The sequence below is a fragment of the Atractosteus spatula genome, chromosome 6 (genome assembly GCF_055471065.1).
Source record: "Atractosteus spatula isolate fAtrSpa1 chromosome 6, fAtrSpa1.hap1, whole genome shotgun sequence".
In the NCBI taxonomy this organism is placed as follows: Eukaryota; Metazoa; Chordata; class Actinopteri; order Semionotiformes; family Lepisosteidae; genus Atractosteus; species Atractosteus spatula.
Genome location: NC_142711.1, coordinates 1,631,341 through 1,649,550, shown reverse-complemented (window position 1 = coordinate 1,649,550; position 18,210 = coordinate 1,631,341). Strand labels below are relative to the sequence as shown.

The 18,210-nt window shown below is 37.3% G+C and overlaps 1 protein-coding gene across 1 annotated transcript in view; it reads left to right on the top strand.

Moving 5' to 3' along the window:
* cdh2 (cadherin 2, type 1, N-cadherin (neuronal)) overlaps positions 1-17,725 on the top strand; it is a 77,294-nt gene extending 59,569 nt beyond the window's left edge. Inside the window, exons 9-16 of the mRNA XM_088919646.1 lie at positions 249-434; positions 708-961; positions 1,266-1,408; positions 2,200-2,433; positions 2,764-2,997; positions 3,219-3,358; positions 5,069-5,233; positions 16,408-17,725. Coding sequence (XP_088775772.1) covers positions 249-434; positions 708-961; positions 1,266-1,408; positions 2,200-2,433; positions 2,764-2,997; positions 3,219-3,358; positions 5,069-5,233; positions 16,408-16,614 — 1,563 coding nt within the window. The 3' untranslated portion in view covers positions 16,615-17,725. The remainder of the gene's footprint in view (positions 1-248; positions 435-707; positions 962-1,265; positions 1,409-2,199; positions 2,434-2,763; positions 2,998-3,218; positions 3,359-5,068; positions 5,234-16,407) is intronic.
* Positions 17,726-18,210: the final 485 nt, after the last annotated feature.

Sequence of the window (18,210 nt, the reverse complement as noted above, 5' to 3'; positions counted from 1 at the left end):
CAGTGTGATTAAAGGTTCTACTCAAGATTTATGTAGCGTTCTACAGCTTATGGTAAATAAGACTAACCAATTCAGTCCTAAGTAGTTATACTTTAAGCCTTAAGGTGTATCGGAAGGTCTCATTGATCACTTGTAATCACTTATTTATGTACTGAATTATTCTGTAGTAGGACAGCATTACTCAATTAGAACATTTATTAAGTATAAATTTGTACCTGTCTGAACTTCTTCACTTTTTTTTTGTCCAGTTCTATGGAGATGTGCCAGAAAATCGAGTGAATGTGATTGTTACCAATTTAACTGTGACTGATAAAGACCAGCCAAATACGCACGCTTGGAATGCAGTGTACAGAATAACTGGAGGGGATGCTACAGGCAGATTTGCTATTCCTACAGACCCTAAAACTAATGAGGGCTTGGTTACTGTTGTCAAGGTAAGGTACATCTGACCTTTCTAAATTGAGCACCAGCTTTTTTTCCCCCCTTCTGTGAGGTATGATAGAAATTGTTGTGGTAGCAGGTGTAGGAATTGAAGAGGATCACAGTTTATTAGAAGGATCTTGATTGATACTTAAATTCCTGTATTCTGTTCCAAAATTATATAAAATGATACTGCAATACTTTTCTAGACGTTTAAATGATGGCCGTTGAATGATTTGTTCCCCCAATGAAGCATGACATTGTTCTTTCTTCCTTTTTTTTTACAGCCTATTGACTATGAGATCAGTAGGACGTTTGTGCTAACTGTGATTGCGGAAAATCAACTGCCTCTGGCCAGGGGCATCCATCTTCCTCGTCAGTCAACTGCAACAGTCTCCATTAGAGTTATTGATGTGAATGAGAGCCCTTATTTTGATCCAAACCCTAAGCTTATCAAGCTAGAGGAAGGCTTACCAGCGGACTCACCATTAACAACCTTTACTGCTCAGGACCCTGATCGTTACATGCAGCAGACAATAAGGTACGCTTTTGAGATTTGTTGATTTTCTCTGTATGCTGCGTCGACTTGTAAATTAGCAGGCAGTGGTCTATACAGTCCAAGATGGATAATACTACTTGTGAAGGATTTTCCACTGTATTTTAGAATATGGTTGATGTAAACAATGCACCTCTGCCTTTTTTGGATGGATTCTATGTACTGTAACAAAATAGGAAGGAATCGCCAATCTGCCTAAAAATGTACTTTACTGTCTTCTAAAGGTCTTTTTACTGGCAGTGGTTACTCAGACCTAAATATTTATTTTCTGCTCTGTGTGTATTTGTAGGTACTCTAAGCTTTCAGATCCAGCAAAATGGTTGAAGATTGACCCTTCAAGTGGCCAGATTTCTACTATTGCGGTTCTGGACAGAGAGTCTCCGTATGTGAAGAATAATATGTATAATGCTACATTCCTTGCAGCAGACAATGGTATGTTTATGCTTTTAATTAGCCTGCACGGAAATAACCATGATATGGATGTTGGACAGTGATTTAATTATCTATAGGCATGTAAGCATTTTTTTACCCAAGTAGCATTTCAGCTACGTGCTCCATCTCTGTGTGCACTGCAGTAGGCTGCCTGAGTTCACTGACTTGTTTAAATCTCCAGTACTTGGAGAAATGGCTGATCTAGTAAGTATCTTAATAGGCAGTACACTCGGAATAGGTACATTTCAATAAAGCATCGGCTGACTGCTTCCTTTGTTCGAAAAGTAGCCTTTAAAGTTAATGTAAGTGAGGTTTGACACCGTTAGTGTAAGGTTTCTTTTGTAATCGTATTTTGTGACTCCAAAAGGATGTGCTTGTTTGTCCTTTTTCTTTTCCACATGGGATATTCTTCACATTATTGTATTTAAAACTGTTGTGATACTCAAAGAAGATGGGTAGAAGTGACCTGGTTTTGCAGTAAACATTTTGATATGGCATATGTCCTGCATAAATAACTTTTTTTCTAAAATGATGTTCCATATACCATAGTGGGGAGTAATTGCAAAGTAGTGACAGCTCGTTAAAGGTGATGTTGAACTGTACATTTTTAGAAGTATCAACCTGTACTGAATGAAGCTATATTTAAATACGAATAATACAGCACTCCACTTTTTTGTAAATGCCGAATCAATAAAAATCTTACCTTTGCTCATGAAATTACAAACTTGCAGTAGTTCTGAGTATTAAAATTAATTGTTTGGGAAGGTATTCAAATATAAATTTATTTTCAGGTATTCCTCCTGCTACTGGAACTGGCACACTGCAGATTTTCCTGCTGGATATCAATGACAATGCTCCACAAGTGTTTCCTCAAGAGGCAGAGATCTGTGAAAAGCCAGAACCAAATGCCATCAATATCACGGCCATTGATGCAGACTTGAATCCAAACGCTGGTCCCTTTGCCTTTGAACTTGCCAGGAATCCTCCAGATGTGAAGAAGAACTGGACGATCACTCGCCTGAGTGGTGTGTAGATAAATCTTGCATTTGAATTGGAAATGCTCATTAATATGTAATTTTGGTTAAATTGAATATAATATTAGTCTAGCTGCTGTATGTTTGCAAATATGAAAGACAGATTCTTGGAATGAAATGGATTATTTCTGTAAATTTTTATAAATGGCACAATAGCTTGTTTTGTATGAGGTCTTGTTAAAATTGATTTTCTAGCCTTATCACCCTGATATGTTCTGATATGCATATTTTATAGTTGCATATAGTTTTATGCACATTCTATTGCAATACAGTGTAAATTGCTCTCTAATTGATTGATAACTGTATTTCCTCTATCTGCAGGTGATTTTGCTCAGCTAAGCCTTAAAATTGGTTTCCTTGAAAGTGGCATCTATGAGATCCCTATCGAGATTGCAGATTCTGGTAATCTTCAAATGTCTAACACCTCGTATCTGCGAGTGAAGGTGTGCCAGTGTGACCAAAATGGAGACTGTGCTGATGTGGAGCGCATTATTGCAGCTGGCCTGGGAACGGGAGCTATCATTGCCATTCTGCTCTGCATCATTATCTTGCTCAGTAAGTGAACGGTGCCAACGGTCTTAGCCAAAAGCAGCTACATGAAAAGTTATCCTCTAAGAGAAATCCTTCCAGATTATATGGATCAAAACCAAATTGCTGATCAAGCTTGTGTCAAGCATTAAAAGCTGTATCCTCTTATAAAAAAAAGTCTGAATTAAGAACAAAACTGCATATGTTTTACTTATTCAGATCTTTTCCGTTTTTTAATTTCGGAACAGTCCTTGTCCTGTTGTTTGTGGTCTGGATGAAGCGTCGCGACAAAGAACGGCAAGCCAAACAGCTGCTGATTGATCCCGAGGACGATGTGCGAGATAACATCCTGAAATATGATGAGGAGGGTGGTGGAGAGGAAGACCAGGTATGAGGCTTTGTACTCTTTGGACTTCTCTGTTGGTCTAATCTACTTCCTGATCAAGTCTGCAGTTAATACTGGGAATAATTTACTATTGCAAAGCAAGACCCAGTAATTAGCAGTGCTTTGGGTCTGTGGCTCAGGATCCGCGCCTGTGACTGGAAGGTTGCTGGTTCGAATCCCACAGCCGGCAGAGGAATCCAATACTCCGTTGGGCCCCTGAGCAAGGCCCTTAACCCCAACTGCTCCAGGGGAGCTGTATAAATGGCTGACGCTGCGCTCTGACCCCAAGCTTCTCTCCCTGTCTGAGTTTCATGGAGAGCAAGCTGGGGTATGTGAAAAGACAAATTCCTCATACAAGAAATTGTATATGGCCAATAAAGGGATCTCTTAATAGAGCAAATTGAGTTTTCATGCCTTAGGGCTAAGTGTTGGATCAAGAGCTGCTATGCGGCAAGCTGGGATAGTTCATCTTTGTCATAAATTACTTTGTAATTCTGTTAATTGCATGGTTAATGTAATACAAACGCATCTGATTACCAATAACATTTGTATTTAGCTGGACATCTTCTGGTGTAAATGAGGATGGAATTGTTGTGTAGGACACTTACTATTTTAGGATAATTGTGTGACAGACATGATGGCTATTAATAAAAAGCCTAGGGAGTTTGGTGAAGGGGGCCACTAAAAATGAACAGTTTAAAGTGATGCTATAGGATACTGTGATGAATGTTTATCAGCATCATATTTGCTACTGTTGATTCCGGTCATAAATCCCCCATTTTGGATGAGTTGTTCAGTGGTTCCACAAACTCTTCACAGTCTGGGTTGTTGGCCAGATCTAATAAATTAAGTCTGTACATACAGTAAATCCTTGTATCTTTCTACAGGAAAATGCAATATTTGTAGATTTGCTGCACAATGTTTAGTACATTTCATTTATATATCTAGATGACATGACAGTCCTAACCTCAATGTCCTGTTATTTAAGGTTGCCTAGTGATCATATTGCAATCTTGACATTATGGTAATATTTGCTTAAGAATTCAGTTTCTAAACTACACAGCATTGCTTATGTAAGCCAAATTATTCTGATTTTGGTTTAATGTAATTCACAATGTTAAAACTTCATGCAATATTTGTCTAGACATTTTCTATTAAACTATTTTTGTGGCAAAAGCTCTGAATGACTGAATGGTATTGTACCAAAAGAAGCAGGCACTGCACTGAGGTCCCACCATATTTTATGCATAGGATAAGGCTATCAAAGTTGGGTAGTGTGCCTGCTCAACTTTGTGTGGTGTTTACCCATTTATTTTTACCAATTACTGACATTTTTGAAGTACAGACTGACCTAAATGTGACTTGTACAGATCTACAGCCATAACATGTTCATTGTCTGTCAAGTTACAGAATTCAGTATTTCTTTGAGTAATTGTAGTCATTAGTCATTGCATGATTTCTTTAATGCAGAAATGCAAATCCGTATGTGACTGTGTTTAAAGGTCTTACAATTTTGTTTAATGGTTACAGATGTTATGGTTTTTGTTTTACTGTGACCACCATTTAGTTAATAGTTTTTTTTACTATTTGCTTTTTTCTGTATTCTTTAACCTGAATCAATATATGTTAAGGGAAATGGAAGCCATTTTTTTTACGTGTGTTTTTGCTTGCAGTGGCCAGGTGGCCTTTCATTGATTCCCATCTGTTTTAAAGGATTATGACCTGAGCCAGCTTCAGCAGCCTGATACAGTAGAGCCAGACACCATCAAGCCTGTTGGAATTAGGCGCCTTGATGAGAGACCAATTCATCCCGAGCCACAGTATCCAGTAAGATCAGCTGCTCCTCACCCAGGGGATATTGGCGACTTCATTAATGAGGTAAGAAACTCGACTCCTTTTCTTAGTTGTTAGATTCTTTTATTCTTGTAGGGCTGGAGAAAAAAGCACAAGTCACTTCATTACCATAGAGTGGAAGGTGGGGGGATACTTTGATCTGTAAAACCGTTGTTACTTTTTGAATGTATGTGCATCTGATTTCATCCTGCAAGTTAAAATGATATATGCTACAGTAGTTCTATAGTGATCAAAGTATCAATGTAAGATCTTCAGAACTATGGCCAAGACTGTCATCTCATGTGTTATGTATCGAGTTTTAATGTTTTACTTTTCTTTACAGCATAACTGTAGACAAAGAAATTTAATATCCTTAATAGGGCAACACTCTAGTACTCAAATGAGATTAGTGAGGAACACAGTTAAATTAAATTGGTAATGAATTAAACACTAGCCCTGTCAGGAGAACTTATAGTAATTATCCTTGATTTAAACTGCACATTATCCGAGATTTAACCCTCCATATGCGATTGTATTTTCTGGAAGAACCATTTCCAAAGAGCTTCTCGTCTGTGGAGTTTCCTGCATGTTTTGTGGTTAACAAGGGTTAAACGTTTTCCTACTATTGAGAAGACATGCTGTCTAGCACGGCTATTTTTTAAGGATGCTTTGGCATTTATTCAATTCCTTATTTGACATTTTAAGCTTTTCTTTATCCTCAGCACTAGATCTGAGTGCTGGTGCCCTGCTGCAGATAACTTTTTTTTTAATAGGATAGATGGACCATTAGCCCATCAGGCTACCATAGAAGGGTTTTTGTTGAACATTTCATAGCTGCCTCAGGCAACCATCAATTGTGGCCATAAAAGATGAATTTTTTAGAACAGAACTGTCATGTTTTTTTTCTCTAGTTTCAATAGAAAACGATGCCTTTGGTTTGTAGTCTCGCAGAGTGGTATGTGAGAGCAGATCTCTCTGAGCAAGGGTGACACTCTTGTTTTGTGAATGCTTTTCACCATTCAGTATAGATGCTTTCAAATTAAGAATTTTCTTGTCATGAACATTCTGACCTGTATTGTTAATTTGGTTTCTTTTATGGTTATTCATACAAAGTCTCATTTAGGTTTTTAAAAAAATTAGTTGCAAATAAGAGAGGCCCCTCTAGCAACCAAATGGGCTTATAATTGGATCAGTTAGCTCGTTATCTGTGGTCTGATGTTAATGCTGAAGACCATCGTATTGACTTCCTCAATGGCTTTGAGGATTCTGAATACATGAATTGGGTCCCCTTGTAGTCTGTGCTGTCAAAAAACTAAATATAAAACTTCTGTTCAGTTCTGTCAGCCTGCCAGTGTGAAACATTAAACATTCCTGGGCTTAATTTTTTTTAAATGTTTGAGCAGTTCTATATTTTTGTTTGGTAATAAAACACAATGTTCACAATAGTACAGAATATTCAAAATGTGGTCTTGCTACTGTATTATCCAATATTAACTTATTGATTTAAATTTTATTTAATTCTAGCACTGTCATTTTATTGCTTCACACTACATCTACCTCATAAGTAACTTCTTCAACCCGTTTTCCATGTATATTTTTTGTTTTTTTAATGGTCTTCATTAAATGACACCTGACAGGTGTTTGTCAAGTCTCGAATTTGGGCTAAATTTTGTATTTTTGCGTAATCTACTACAGTTTTTACTTTTCTAGAAGAATTCCAGAAATCTAGCTTCAACAGTGGCAATGTATTTCGTTCCAGTCATCTGTAACCCACGAGTGTGTTGGTCATAAGCGCACCTGATCTTACCTTTGTTGTTCAGTTCTGTTTGAGTTGTAATTCTGTAGGACTTCCATAACCTGGGAGTTTGAAAACCTTAATCACTTTTACGGTTGAGGCTCAAGCTATAAAATGCTTATCCAAGATTATATTCCTGCTCTCAGAAGAATTTCAATTTTTGGAAAAAAAATTGAAGCCCTACAGATGCAGCCATTCAAAGTGCGCGTTACAGACACGTACCGCAGGTGACGTCGCTCAGTATGACGCAAGATGACGCGGGGCACCGCAGTACGTGATTGGTTGACCGACAGGGGCACTCGTGGTCCGTTGGTCTGTCGTAGAAAGACAGTAAACGTCTTTGCTGTGCCCGTTGTAGGTATTGAATTTTACCACCGAAGGGAAATCTTAGTAGCTGAGCATAAAAAGAATAGGAGCATACTGTAACGCGTGTGAAGGTCATAAACGATATTAATTTTGGAACATAAACATACAGTGTATAGCTGGTCTTGGTACTTTAAAGAAAAAAATACACACCAGTATTCCATTTCTCCCTAAACATTTTAAGCTTCGAAGTCTTTAACTAACGCGATACCGGAGTCAACAAGCATACTTTTAGAATTTGATTAAAAGGGAATATAATATGGAATCGCGTATCTAAAGAATTTAATAATGGTATTCGTGTGCTGCGACAGGGCTGTGTAGGGCTGTTTCGCCTGCCTGTTCATGTGAGCTGTCTTGTAGACGTGACTACCAGCTGACAGGTTGTGTTTTCGAATCCAGCTGGTGCTGGTCTTTTCTTTTAACAAACATTTCTTCGAAAAAATAGAATAGCGATATTATGGACAATCAATTGACTTTTATATTTCAAAATATCGCAACATGATCGATATTTGCGATATTTTGAACATATCTTCCCTTCTGACAGCGGTGCCTGCTTCTATTGTGTGTGTGTGTGCAACAGAGTAAATTTTTAATAGCGTTTTAAGCGAATAGGTAATTAGATTGCTCGTAAACCTAATCGCTTTTTCTACATAAACACAGCATGATTACTCTCTGAAAATGCTTTTCCTTTATTTTTAAAGTAGGCTCAGATTTCAACTATAGATCGTATTATTATAAACTTTCTTGGAAAAATGTATTTTATGTAAACCATGTTTGCTATTAATTCATTTAGGGCTAAAATACGTTCATTGTCTTCCAATCGAGTCGAGTTGACATTGGAAGCCTGCCACACCCGGACTGTTAAACCAACGCATTAGCACGTCAAAGCCCATTGAGGGTATTGAGCCAGTATTGGCTTTAGTATTCCCCCCCTCTCCCCTCAATTCAATTCAATTCAAGGTGTTTTATTTGCATGACAGATGGGTACAAGCAGTGTTGGGTATGTATATTGTAACGCTTACGGCAGACAGGCACTGTGTAACAGCCGGCGCACCAGAGCAGCGCACCGAGGGAGCGTCTGCATTTATAACTTGGTTTTTAAAATTAGTCAAGCAATATGAAGCATCTTCTTTTACTTTTGAGTCCCTTAAATACATTGAACACAGCTTTCTCACCACTTAAGATTGCTCTTGATACCATCCTTACACAAAGCAGAAGGGAGATTTTAGTGCCTGAGCATAAAAAGAATAGGAGCATACTGCAACGCGTGTGAAGTCCATAAACGATATTAATTTTGGAACTTAAACGTTCAGTATATGGCTGGTCTCGGTACTTTAAAGAAAACATACACACCAGTATTCCATTTCTCCCTAAACATTTTAAGCATCGAAGTCTTTAAGTAACGCGATACCGGAGTCAACAAGCATACTTTTAGAATTTGATTAAAAGGGAATATAATATGGAATCGCGTATCTCAAGAAATTAATATGCAATAACTGAGTCAAGGGACTCAGAGGATCCAAGGCTAGACTGAGTATAATAGGCTTCGGGCTTCTATTGTGACATCTACTGTAAATTACAGAAATGTTAAAAGTAACCAAAATAAAGTAACTAAAATGTGGTCTAAAATCACCCCTTTAGACACCCCTTTTACTTCACTGGTGTCAGATATGAAAGGCAATAGTCTCCCGTTCTGTCTGCTGTGTGTTGCAGCAGAGGGACTCCCTGCCGCTGAAAGGGGCAGAGTAACTTGCATGCCCTCTAGTACAGTTTACACATGCACGACTTTAAAAGCTAGCAAGACAGGTTTCGATTCACATTAGCTGGCGAGCCTTGTTAAAAAAACGAATGATAATGTAACATGCCACTGTTCATGAACAAAGTTATACTGAGATTTCCTAAGATACGCGATTAAAAAATAAATAAATAAAAATTTGAATCTCCCGCGGAACACATTCCATAAGAATCAGTGGTTTTACAGTATATATCGCCTTTAAAGGTGGCTTCTCAAAACGCTTTACGGGATAAAAACAACCAGAACAGCAGCAACAACAATATTGTATTTCGTTGCACTTTGAAAACCAAGTAATAACTTAACTATACAGTACGTGCAAACGTTTCGTATGTTGCTGTCGTGAATGTCTGCGTACCCATAAGTATCTTATTTGCCTTGAGTCTGTCTACAGTATCTCTGTCCCACTACCCCCATCTCTCCCTCAATTCAATTCAAGGTGTTTTATTTGCATGACAGATGGGTACAATTCTTGTTGGGAATGTATACTTTGATATTTACACCCGGCGCGGCACCGAGGGAGCGTCTGCATTTATAACTTGGTTTTTAAAATTAGTCAAGCAATATGAAGCATCTTCATTTACTTTTGAGTCCCTTAAATACATTGAACACAGCTTTCTCACCACTTAAGATTGCTCTTGATACCATCCTTACACAAAGCAGAAGGGAGATTTTAGTGCCTGAGCATAAAAAGAATAGGAGCATACTGCAACGCGTGTGAAGTCCATAAACGATATTAATTTTGGAACTTAAACGTTCAGTATATGGCTGGTCTCGGTACTTTAAAGAAAACATACACACCAGTATTCCATTTCTCCCTAAACATTTTAAGCATCGAAGTCTTTAAGTAACGCGATACCGGAGTCAACAAGCATACTTTTAGAATTTGATTAAAAGGGAATATAATATGGAATCGCGTATCTCAAGAAATTAATATGCAATAACTGAGTCAAGGGACTCAGAGGATCCAAGGCTAGACTGAGTATAATAGGCTTCGGGCTTCTATTGTGACATCTACTGTAAATTACAGAAATGTTAAAAGTAAACAAAATAAAGTAACTAAAATGTGGTCTAAAATCACCCCTTTAGACACCCCTTTTACTTCACTGGTGTCAGATATGAAAGGCAATAGTCTCCCGTTCTGTCTGCTGTGTGTTGCAGCAGAGGGACTCCCTGCCGCTGAAAGGGGCAGAGTAACTTGCATGCCCTCTAGTACAGTTTACACATGCACGACTTTAAAAGCTAGCAAGACAGGTTTCGATTCACATTAGCTGGCGAGCCTTGTTAAAAAAACGAATGATAATGTAACATGCCACTGTTCATGAACAAAGTTATACTGAGATTTCCTAAGATACGCGATTAAAAAATAAATAAATAAAAATTTGAATCTCCCGCGGAACACATTCCATAAGAATCAGTGGTTTTACAGTATATATCGCCTTTAAAGGTGGCTTCTCAAAACGCTTTACGGGATAAAAACAACCAGAACAGCAGCAACAACAATATTGTATTTCGTTGCACTTTGAAAACCAAGTAATAACTTAACTATACAGTACGTGCAAACGTTTCGTATGTTGCTGTCGTGAATGTCTGCGTACCCATAAGTATCTTATTTGCCTTGAGTCTGTCTACAGTATCTCTGTCCCACTACCCCCATCTCTCCCTCAATTCAATTCAAGGTGTTTTATTTGCATGACAGATGGGTACAATTCTTGTTGGGAATGTATACTTTGATATTTACACCCGGCGCGGCACCGAGGGAGCGTCTGCATTTATAACTTGGTTTTAAAAATTAGTCAAGCAATATGAAGCATCTTCATTTACTTTTGAGTCCCTTAAATACATTGAACACAGCTTTCTCACCACTTAAGATTGCTCTTGATACCATCCTTACACAAAGCAGAAGGGAGATTTTAGTGCCTGAGCATAAAAAGAATAGGAGCATACTGCAACGCGTGTGAAGTCCATAAACGATATTAATTTTGGAACTTAAACGTTCAGTATATGGCTGGTCTCGGTACTTTAAAGAAAACATACACACCAGTATTCCATTTCTCCCTAAACATTTTAAGCATCGAAGTCTTTAAGTAACGCGATACCGGAGTCAACAAGCATACTTTTAGAATTTGATTAAAAGGGAATATAATATGGAATCGCGTATCTCAAGAAATTAATATGCAATAACTGAGTCAAGGGACTCAGAGGATCCAAGGCTAGACTGAGTATAATAGGCTTCGGGCTTCTATTGTGACATCTACTGTAAATTACAGAAATGTTAAAAGTAAACAAAATAAAGTAACTAAAATGTGGTCTAAAATCACCCCTTTAGACACCCCTTTTACTTCACTGGTGTCAGATATGAAAGGCAATAGTCTCCCGTTCTGTCTGCTGTGTGTTGCAGCAGAGGGACTCCCTGCCGCTGAAAGGGGCAGAGTAACTTGCATGCCCTCTAGTACAGTTTACACATGCACGACTTTAAAAGCTAGCAAGACAGGTTTCGATTCACATTAGCTGGCGAGCCTTGTTAAAAAAACGAATGATAATGTAACATGCCACTGTTCATGAACAAAGTTATACTGAGATTTCCTAAGATACGCGATTAAAAAATAAATAAATAAAAATTTGAATCTCCTGCGGAGCACATTCCATAAGAATCAGTGGTTTTACAGTATATATCGCCTTTAAAGGTGGCTTCTCAAAACGCTTTACGGGATAAAAACAACCAGAACAGCAGCAACAACAATATTGTATTTCGTTGCACTTTGAAAACCAAGTAATAACTTAACTATACAGTACGTGCAAACGTTTCGTATGTTGCTGTCGTGAATGCCTGCGTACCCATAAGTATCTTATTTGCCTTGAGTCTGTCTACAGTATCTCTGTCCCACTACCCCCATCTCTCCCTCAATTCAATTCAAGGTGTTTTATTTGTTTGACAGATGGGTACAATTCTTGTTGGGAATGTATACTTTGATATTTACACCCGGCGCGGCACCGAGGGAGCGTCTGCATTTATAACTTGGTTTTTAAAATTAGTCACGCAATATGAAGCATCTTCTTTTACTTCTGAGTCCCTTAAATACATTGAACACAGCTTTCTCACCATCCTTACACAAAGCAGAAACTGTCCGATGACTCACAGTACAAGTGGAAAGATTACAGATTTTAATCGTCTTTAATTTTGTCTTTAATTTTGCCTGTGGAGTGTATCTTATTAAGCTCTAAATTGCATTTTGAGCGCGGTTTTTTACTTTTTTTTAATTGCATTTTGGGCGCGGACAGCACATACAAGGGTTAATGAACTGCGCCAAGAAATTTAAAATAGTATTCTTTAGGTGTGAGGGTAGGAGTGGACCGCAGCAGGCATAATCAGCAAACCAGGAAAACAAAGAACAGGACAGGTGAGATGTGTATCCAGAAAGCGAGTGATCAGAAAAAGGAAATGGAAAACGCAGAAAAAGAAAACGCTTTACAGGATAAAAACAATAACAACAGTAGTGGCTGGGCAAACGATTTTTTTTATCGAAATACAAATTGAGATACTGTACTGTATAATGATGTGCATGAACAAAGGTATACTGCAATTTTCCTTAGATACGCGATTAATGCTTCGTAGGAGGAGGCGGTCTTTTCCTCTTGTCTAACAGTTTGTCCACAAACAAAACATTCCTGTTAGACAAAAGGAATTGAAAAAAAACAATTTTGTCAATGAAAACCGGTGTGTGTGTCTCTCCCTGCTGGATGTTCCTCTCACAAACTGCTGAATGAATAAAATAATTTTATTGAAAATGCGTTTGCGATTGTCTGGTATTTAATCTGGTCCCTTTTAACTGTTTTTCGATCTACTGTATTGCTTTGAGATGCCACTTTTAAAGGCGATATGTAAAATAAAGTTTTTTTTATTATTGTTATAGAGAAACATGATCAGATTTTCCCTGGTTCAGAAAAAAGATCTAAAGTGCTACACATAACTTTCTTAATTCGATGTATTTAAAGCAGTGAACTACTGTAGGTGTCACATAACATTCAGAAATACAATCACGTATTTGACAAATAAAAACGATTATAATCTAATCCTTCCACGTTTGATCCCAAAATCCCAAGAAATATAAATCTTGACGGGTAGAAAGCTATGCTGAAAGTTTATTAAGATGCTTAGAAGACAAAGATACTGTATCAATTTATGTTGCATTAGCCTGATTATGATTAAAAAACACATATAATTAAACACGCGTTTGCGATTTAAATCAGAACACGATTTAAATCAATATCGATTCCATATTATATTAGCAGAAAAGCTTAAAACTACCACTTTTTCACACGCTATTTCACATGCTAGTTAAATACTTCGATGCTTAAAATCGTTAGGGAGAAATGGAATACCGGTGTGTATTTTTCCTTTAAAGTGCCGAATCCTGGAATCTGACTGGCTGACACCCCTCTGAAGTGGTTCCATAAAATCTGGTATACGGAAAAGAAAGCGTTGATAAATACAAGTGTCTTTTAATACACTCTTTGCTGTGCTCTTGAGGATCCTTGTGATATTTTAAGCTCTAGTTGAATGATAAGTGTCGCATTTTAAATCATTTTCGTAGTTAGAAATTATGAAACGCCCTGTTAAAAGCTAGGAAGTTTTTATGCCCGTTGAAGTAAAACAAAATGCCTGACAAAGTATGGCTTGGACAGATTCCAAGTGCTTGTACAAATGTGCTAAAGAAATTATACTTTGAGTATACAGCTTGTCTAAAGTCATCCATTATTAATACTATTAGTAATATCTTCAGTAAAGGCTTTGATGCATAAATATTTATGATAAAGGTAGGCTGTGTACTTTTGTCCAACTTAGCAATCTTGCTTTCATTAAAATAAACCAACATTTTAATGACTGATGATTAACATGCTGTAATACACAGTTCAAAATTAAAGGCTCAAATGCTGTACATGAGAGGTTAAGCTCCCCCTGGCGGTTTTACAAGGCGACGCCGGATAGTTAACCACGTGACACCACGTTAACTGCGTCATACCGCGTGATACTGTGACACGCCCACCGGGGTATGCCGCGAAATACCTCACGCATTTTGAATGGCTGCATCTGTATGTCTAGTGCATTATAGGATTTTAAGATATACACCACTATCCTAACCTTTTTTCCCCTTTAACACCTACCTAAAGTGGTTGGAATCATTTTATGCAAATGCAAATATTCTTAAAATGTATCACCAGTTTGGTCTTTATAATGTGCACTCCTATTAACTACAGCTGCTGTTTTGCACTCGCCTGTGTTATGTTTTTACCTGGTCCTGAGTGCTGTTGAGTTTATTCAGTGTCTTTTCTCGTGCTTTTTTTTGGCCCCCCCTCCATTTTGCAACCATGTGCACCATATCTGAGACTAAACTGCTCTAGTCTACATTATAGGGATAGGAAGAGAAACGGGCATAATACATATCCCTGCTGTACTTCACTAATTACCTCACACTAAGATAAGACTTCTTTCATCGATGTGCTTTTAGTTCTTAATTCATGTTCATGGATCACCCTGGCAGCATTTGAATTTTTTTTTTCATTTTTTGCACATCTTTTGAAGCATTGGACCTTCTCGTTGGTGTACGTTTTTGATACTTTTGTGTAGGTGGTACTGCTTCAAGTTTTGCGAATATCTTGAAAGACTTCTTTTTACAGTGTCATTTTTGACTCGCTCACTTGTTTTAGTTTACAAGGGATTGCAGAAAATCACTTTCTCCTTTAGAACATCTTTGATTTCCAGAGCAAGAGCTGTGTGGATTGTCAGATGCCAAAAAAGTGCTTTGCCAGGCCAGTTGAGTGCCAGATAGCAGTATCTTGCTGCAAAAATGCAAGATCAACAAAAGATAATATATTATAATATTTCTGTACACACTGGGCTACTGAACAATAGCAGTACTATTAAGTTTTTTTTACATTTTGATCAGCACCTGCCCAAGGAGACGCAGCATCAAAACACCAAGTTTGCTACAGACACTGGATAGACACTGAAATTGGGTCTTTCTCCAAAGTTCAGCTCATTTGTTGGGAAGGCTGATCAGATTTTTTTAATTAACAGTCCAGTGGAGAACATATATGGCCTTTTTGATAGCAACCATGCATTTTGGATTTTCTTTGCACTGGTGTTACATTTCATATTTTATTTCTTAGATCCCCTTTATTCTTAGTAATGTTTCCTGATAGACTCAAGCTGTGATTAGGCACCTATATCAGTTGTAAACATGCTGTACTTCATTTTGGGGAGGAATGTTGGTGGAAATACCTGGGGTACTATAATAACACAAGGTGTTCATTGTTAGTGCAAATTTCTGAAATTATTGCTTATGCACACACCACACTATCTTAATGCAATTACAAAATAGTTTGCAGACATGACCTTGGAGTTTGCATGTTTGCAGAATCTTGAACCACATTTAATGGAAAAGTTACCCACTAGAGCACTGATGACTTGGAATTGTAATGAAATATCTGTCACTCACATCCTGGATGAAAGTGTTAGTGCTGCTGCCTAGAGCAAACATTTAACTAGAGCTAGCAAGGGGGAAATGATTCCATTCTGAATGAGGCTGTTTTTTAAAAGAGCAGTTATGTAACTACTGTATCTAAATGCAGCAGGGTGGGAGGAAAATTAATCAGTTTGAAGCGTTTGCATTTTGTCAGGTTGTGCTCATCTTTCTCTGACTACATTCTTAATCTTTCAGTTTGACTGTATTTGGGTAACATGAGAATAGTGGGATCAAACATGACATTCTTAAAATGTTGTGTACTGACCAGATCTTTTCTTGCCTGCTGGATTGAAGTCTTCTCTTCAGAAGGCAGAAGGGATAAGTTGAAAACAGTCTTGTTTGTGGTTTGTTTTTATGGGATCTTTTAAGATCTTTAGTTATCTATTGTGTGTTTTCATGTCAGTGCATTCAATAATATGCTTTAGTTCCTAAAATTGTGGTGACATCTTTTTGTTGCACACATACAGGTTACGGTATTTTCGAAAATCTCAGTGTTCTTGGTAATAGAAAATTAGGAGAGATTTTCAATTGAGATCTTCAACTCGGTTGAACTATTTTAGTACATATGTAGAATTAATATTAGTTTATTCAGAACAGATGGATTGTCCTGTAACTTTAAAAGTTACCATTGAAAGAGGTTTTTGGCTTACAAATGTCACAGTTGATTTGTTAAACGGTACAAATTCTAACTTTGAATCTGGGCTTTCTGAAGAAATGTAACCTGGATTACTTTTTTTCATAGGGACTTAAGGCTGCAGACAATGACCCGACAGCTCCTCCCTACGACTCCCTGTTGGTGTTTGACTACGAAGGCAGTGGATCCACAGCAGGCTCTTTGAGTTCCCTCAACTCTTCCAGTAGTGGAGGCGACCAAGACTATGATTACCTCAATGACTGGGGGCCAAGGTTTAAGAAACTCGCAGACATGTATGGTGGAAGTGATGACTAAGTAATGCCTGAGTGGCACCATTTTTTGTATGGGACAAGGACAGCTTCTAAAACCAATATTCCTGAAGAGAGAACCAACAACAAAAAAAAAAAGCTAGGCTTTAACTTTGTAGTCTACTAGCACATATGCTTGTTGAAGGCTTTGGCATAGGCTGCAATCAAATTTTGAGCTCAGAGGGAACATTGGTAAACTGACACTGTTTGGGATCGTTGATATTAAGAGCGCTCAGTTACACTTGAATTTCACAGTACAGAAGCACTGGGATTTTATGTGCCTTTTTGTACATTTTTGGATCTGAATAATTAGTTTTATGTTTAAGGCTTTAATGGTACTTACTTTTGGAGTGATTCAAAACTAAGGGAGTATGTTAAAACATGGTATGCTTCTACATGCTTTTTGGTTACACCATACTGCTGTTTGTTGAATACATGTATTTAAATGACCTGAAGAAGAATTGAGTAATCTTTGTTAGCTTGGATGGAGAGAAATCTGAAAACAGCAATGTACAGTTCGCTAGAATTTTAGATAGTTTTTTCACTAAAAAAATTAAACTTATGCAGCTGGTTGCAAATAAAGGGAGTCACAAATCATTGATTTGTAGCGAAATCAATTTTTTTTCTGAAGTGGTATAGTATTTTACAACATCTTTTTGTTCTAATCCATGTACACTTTCTTTGCCTTAGTCAACCTCTGGTACTTTGATTTTTACTTCACTGTAAAGAAAATGCGTGTACATAATGTTTTTTGGCGTAGTCTATGAAGTGCAAGAAATTCAGACCTTGTATATGTATAATTTGGACTACAAATTCAAGTTTTTTGCATGTTTTTATCTTTTCATTATAAAAAGGTATCCAAAATGTATTTACAAAAACAGACATTGACATGAATGGATGACATAGAAGGAAATAGCCTTTTGTAAAAACAAATCTTATCAGCACAACTGTTTGAATTTGTACCAAAAAAGGGGGTGTTATGACACCGGCAGCACTAATAACTGAAACAGCTTTAAGACTGGAAAAGTTGGACAGCAGCTTTGCAGATAATGTTATGTACCAGAATTCGAGTTATACGTTTCTGACCCCAACCATCCGAATAAAATGCTAATTTTGGAGCTAGTGACTGTTTCTGATTTTTTTTGCTCTTCATCACTTTTTGATCTTTTCACATATAATGAAAAGTTCCATGCTTCTGAACCTTATTTGCAAAAGATTGTTCTTTGGTTTTCTGTTTTCCCTTTTAAATGATGATTTCTGCTGGTCTCATGTTTGTTGTGAAGGTGTGAATGGTAAAAAGGATGACCATTTATTTTAAATGAACTTGATTACAAAATTAATTTTATATTGTTTTCCGATTTCTCCTGTTCTGTGTCAGTAAGAAATCTCTTTTAAAATGAATGCTAGAGGATAAGATGGGAAATGTTAGGTTATAACTTTGTAAAGAAACAACCATGCTTCTTCATATTCTGAGATTTCCAACAGGTAAGTGATCTGCATTTTTCAGAGCCAAATACAATTTTAATATGTATGACAGTATTAAAAATGGTAAAAAAAAAGTGGTCTTAATATTTTAATACCTTTTTTTAAAGTTGCAACACTG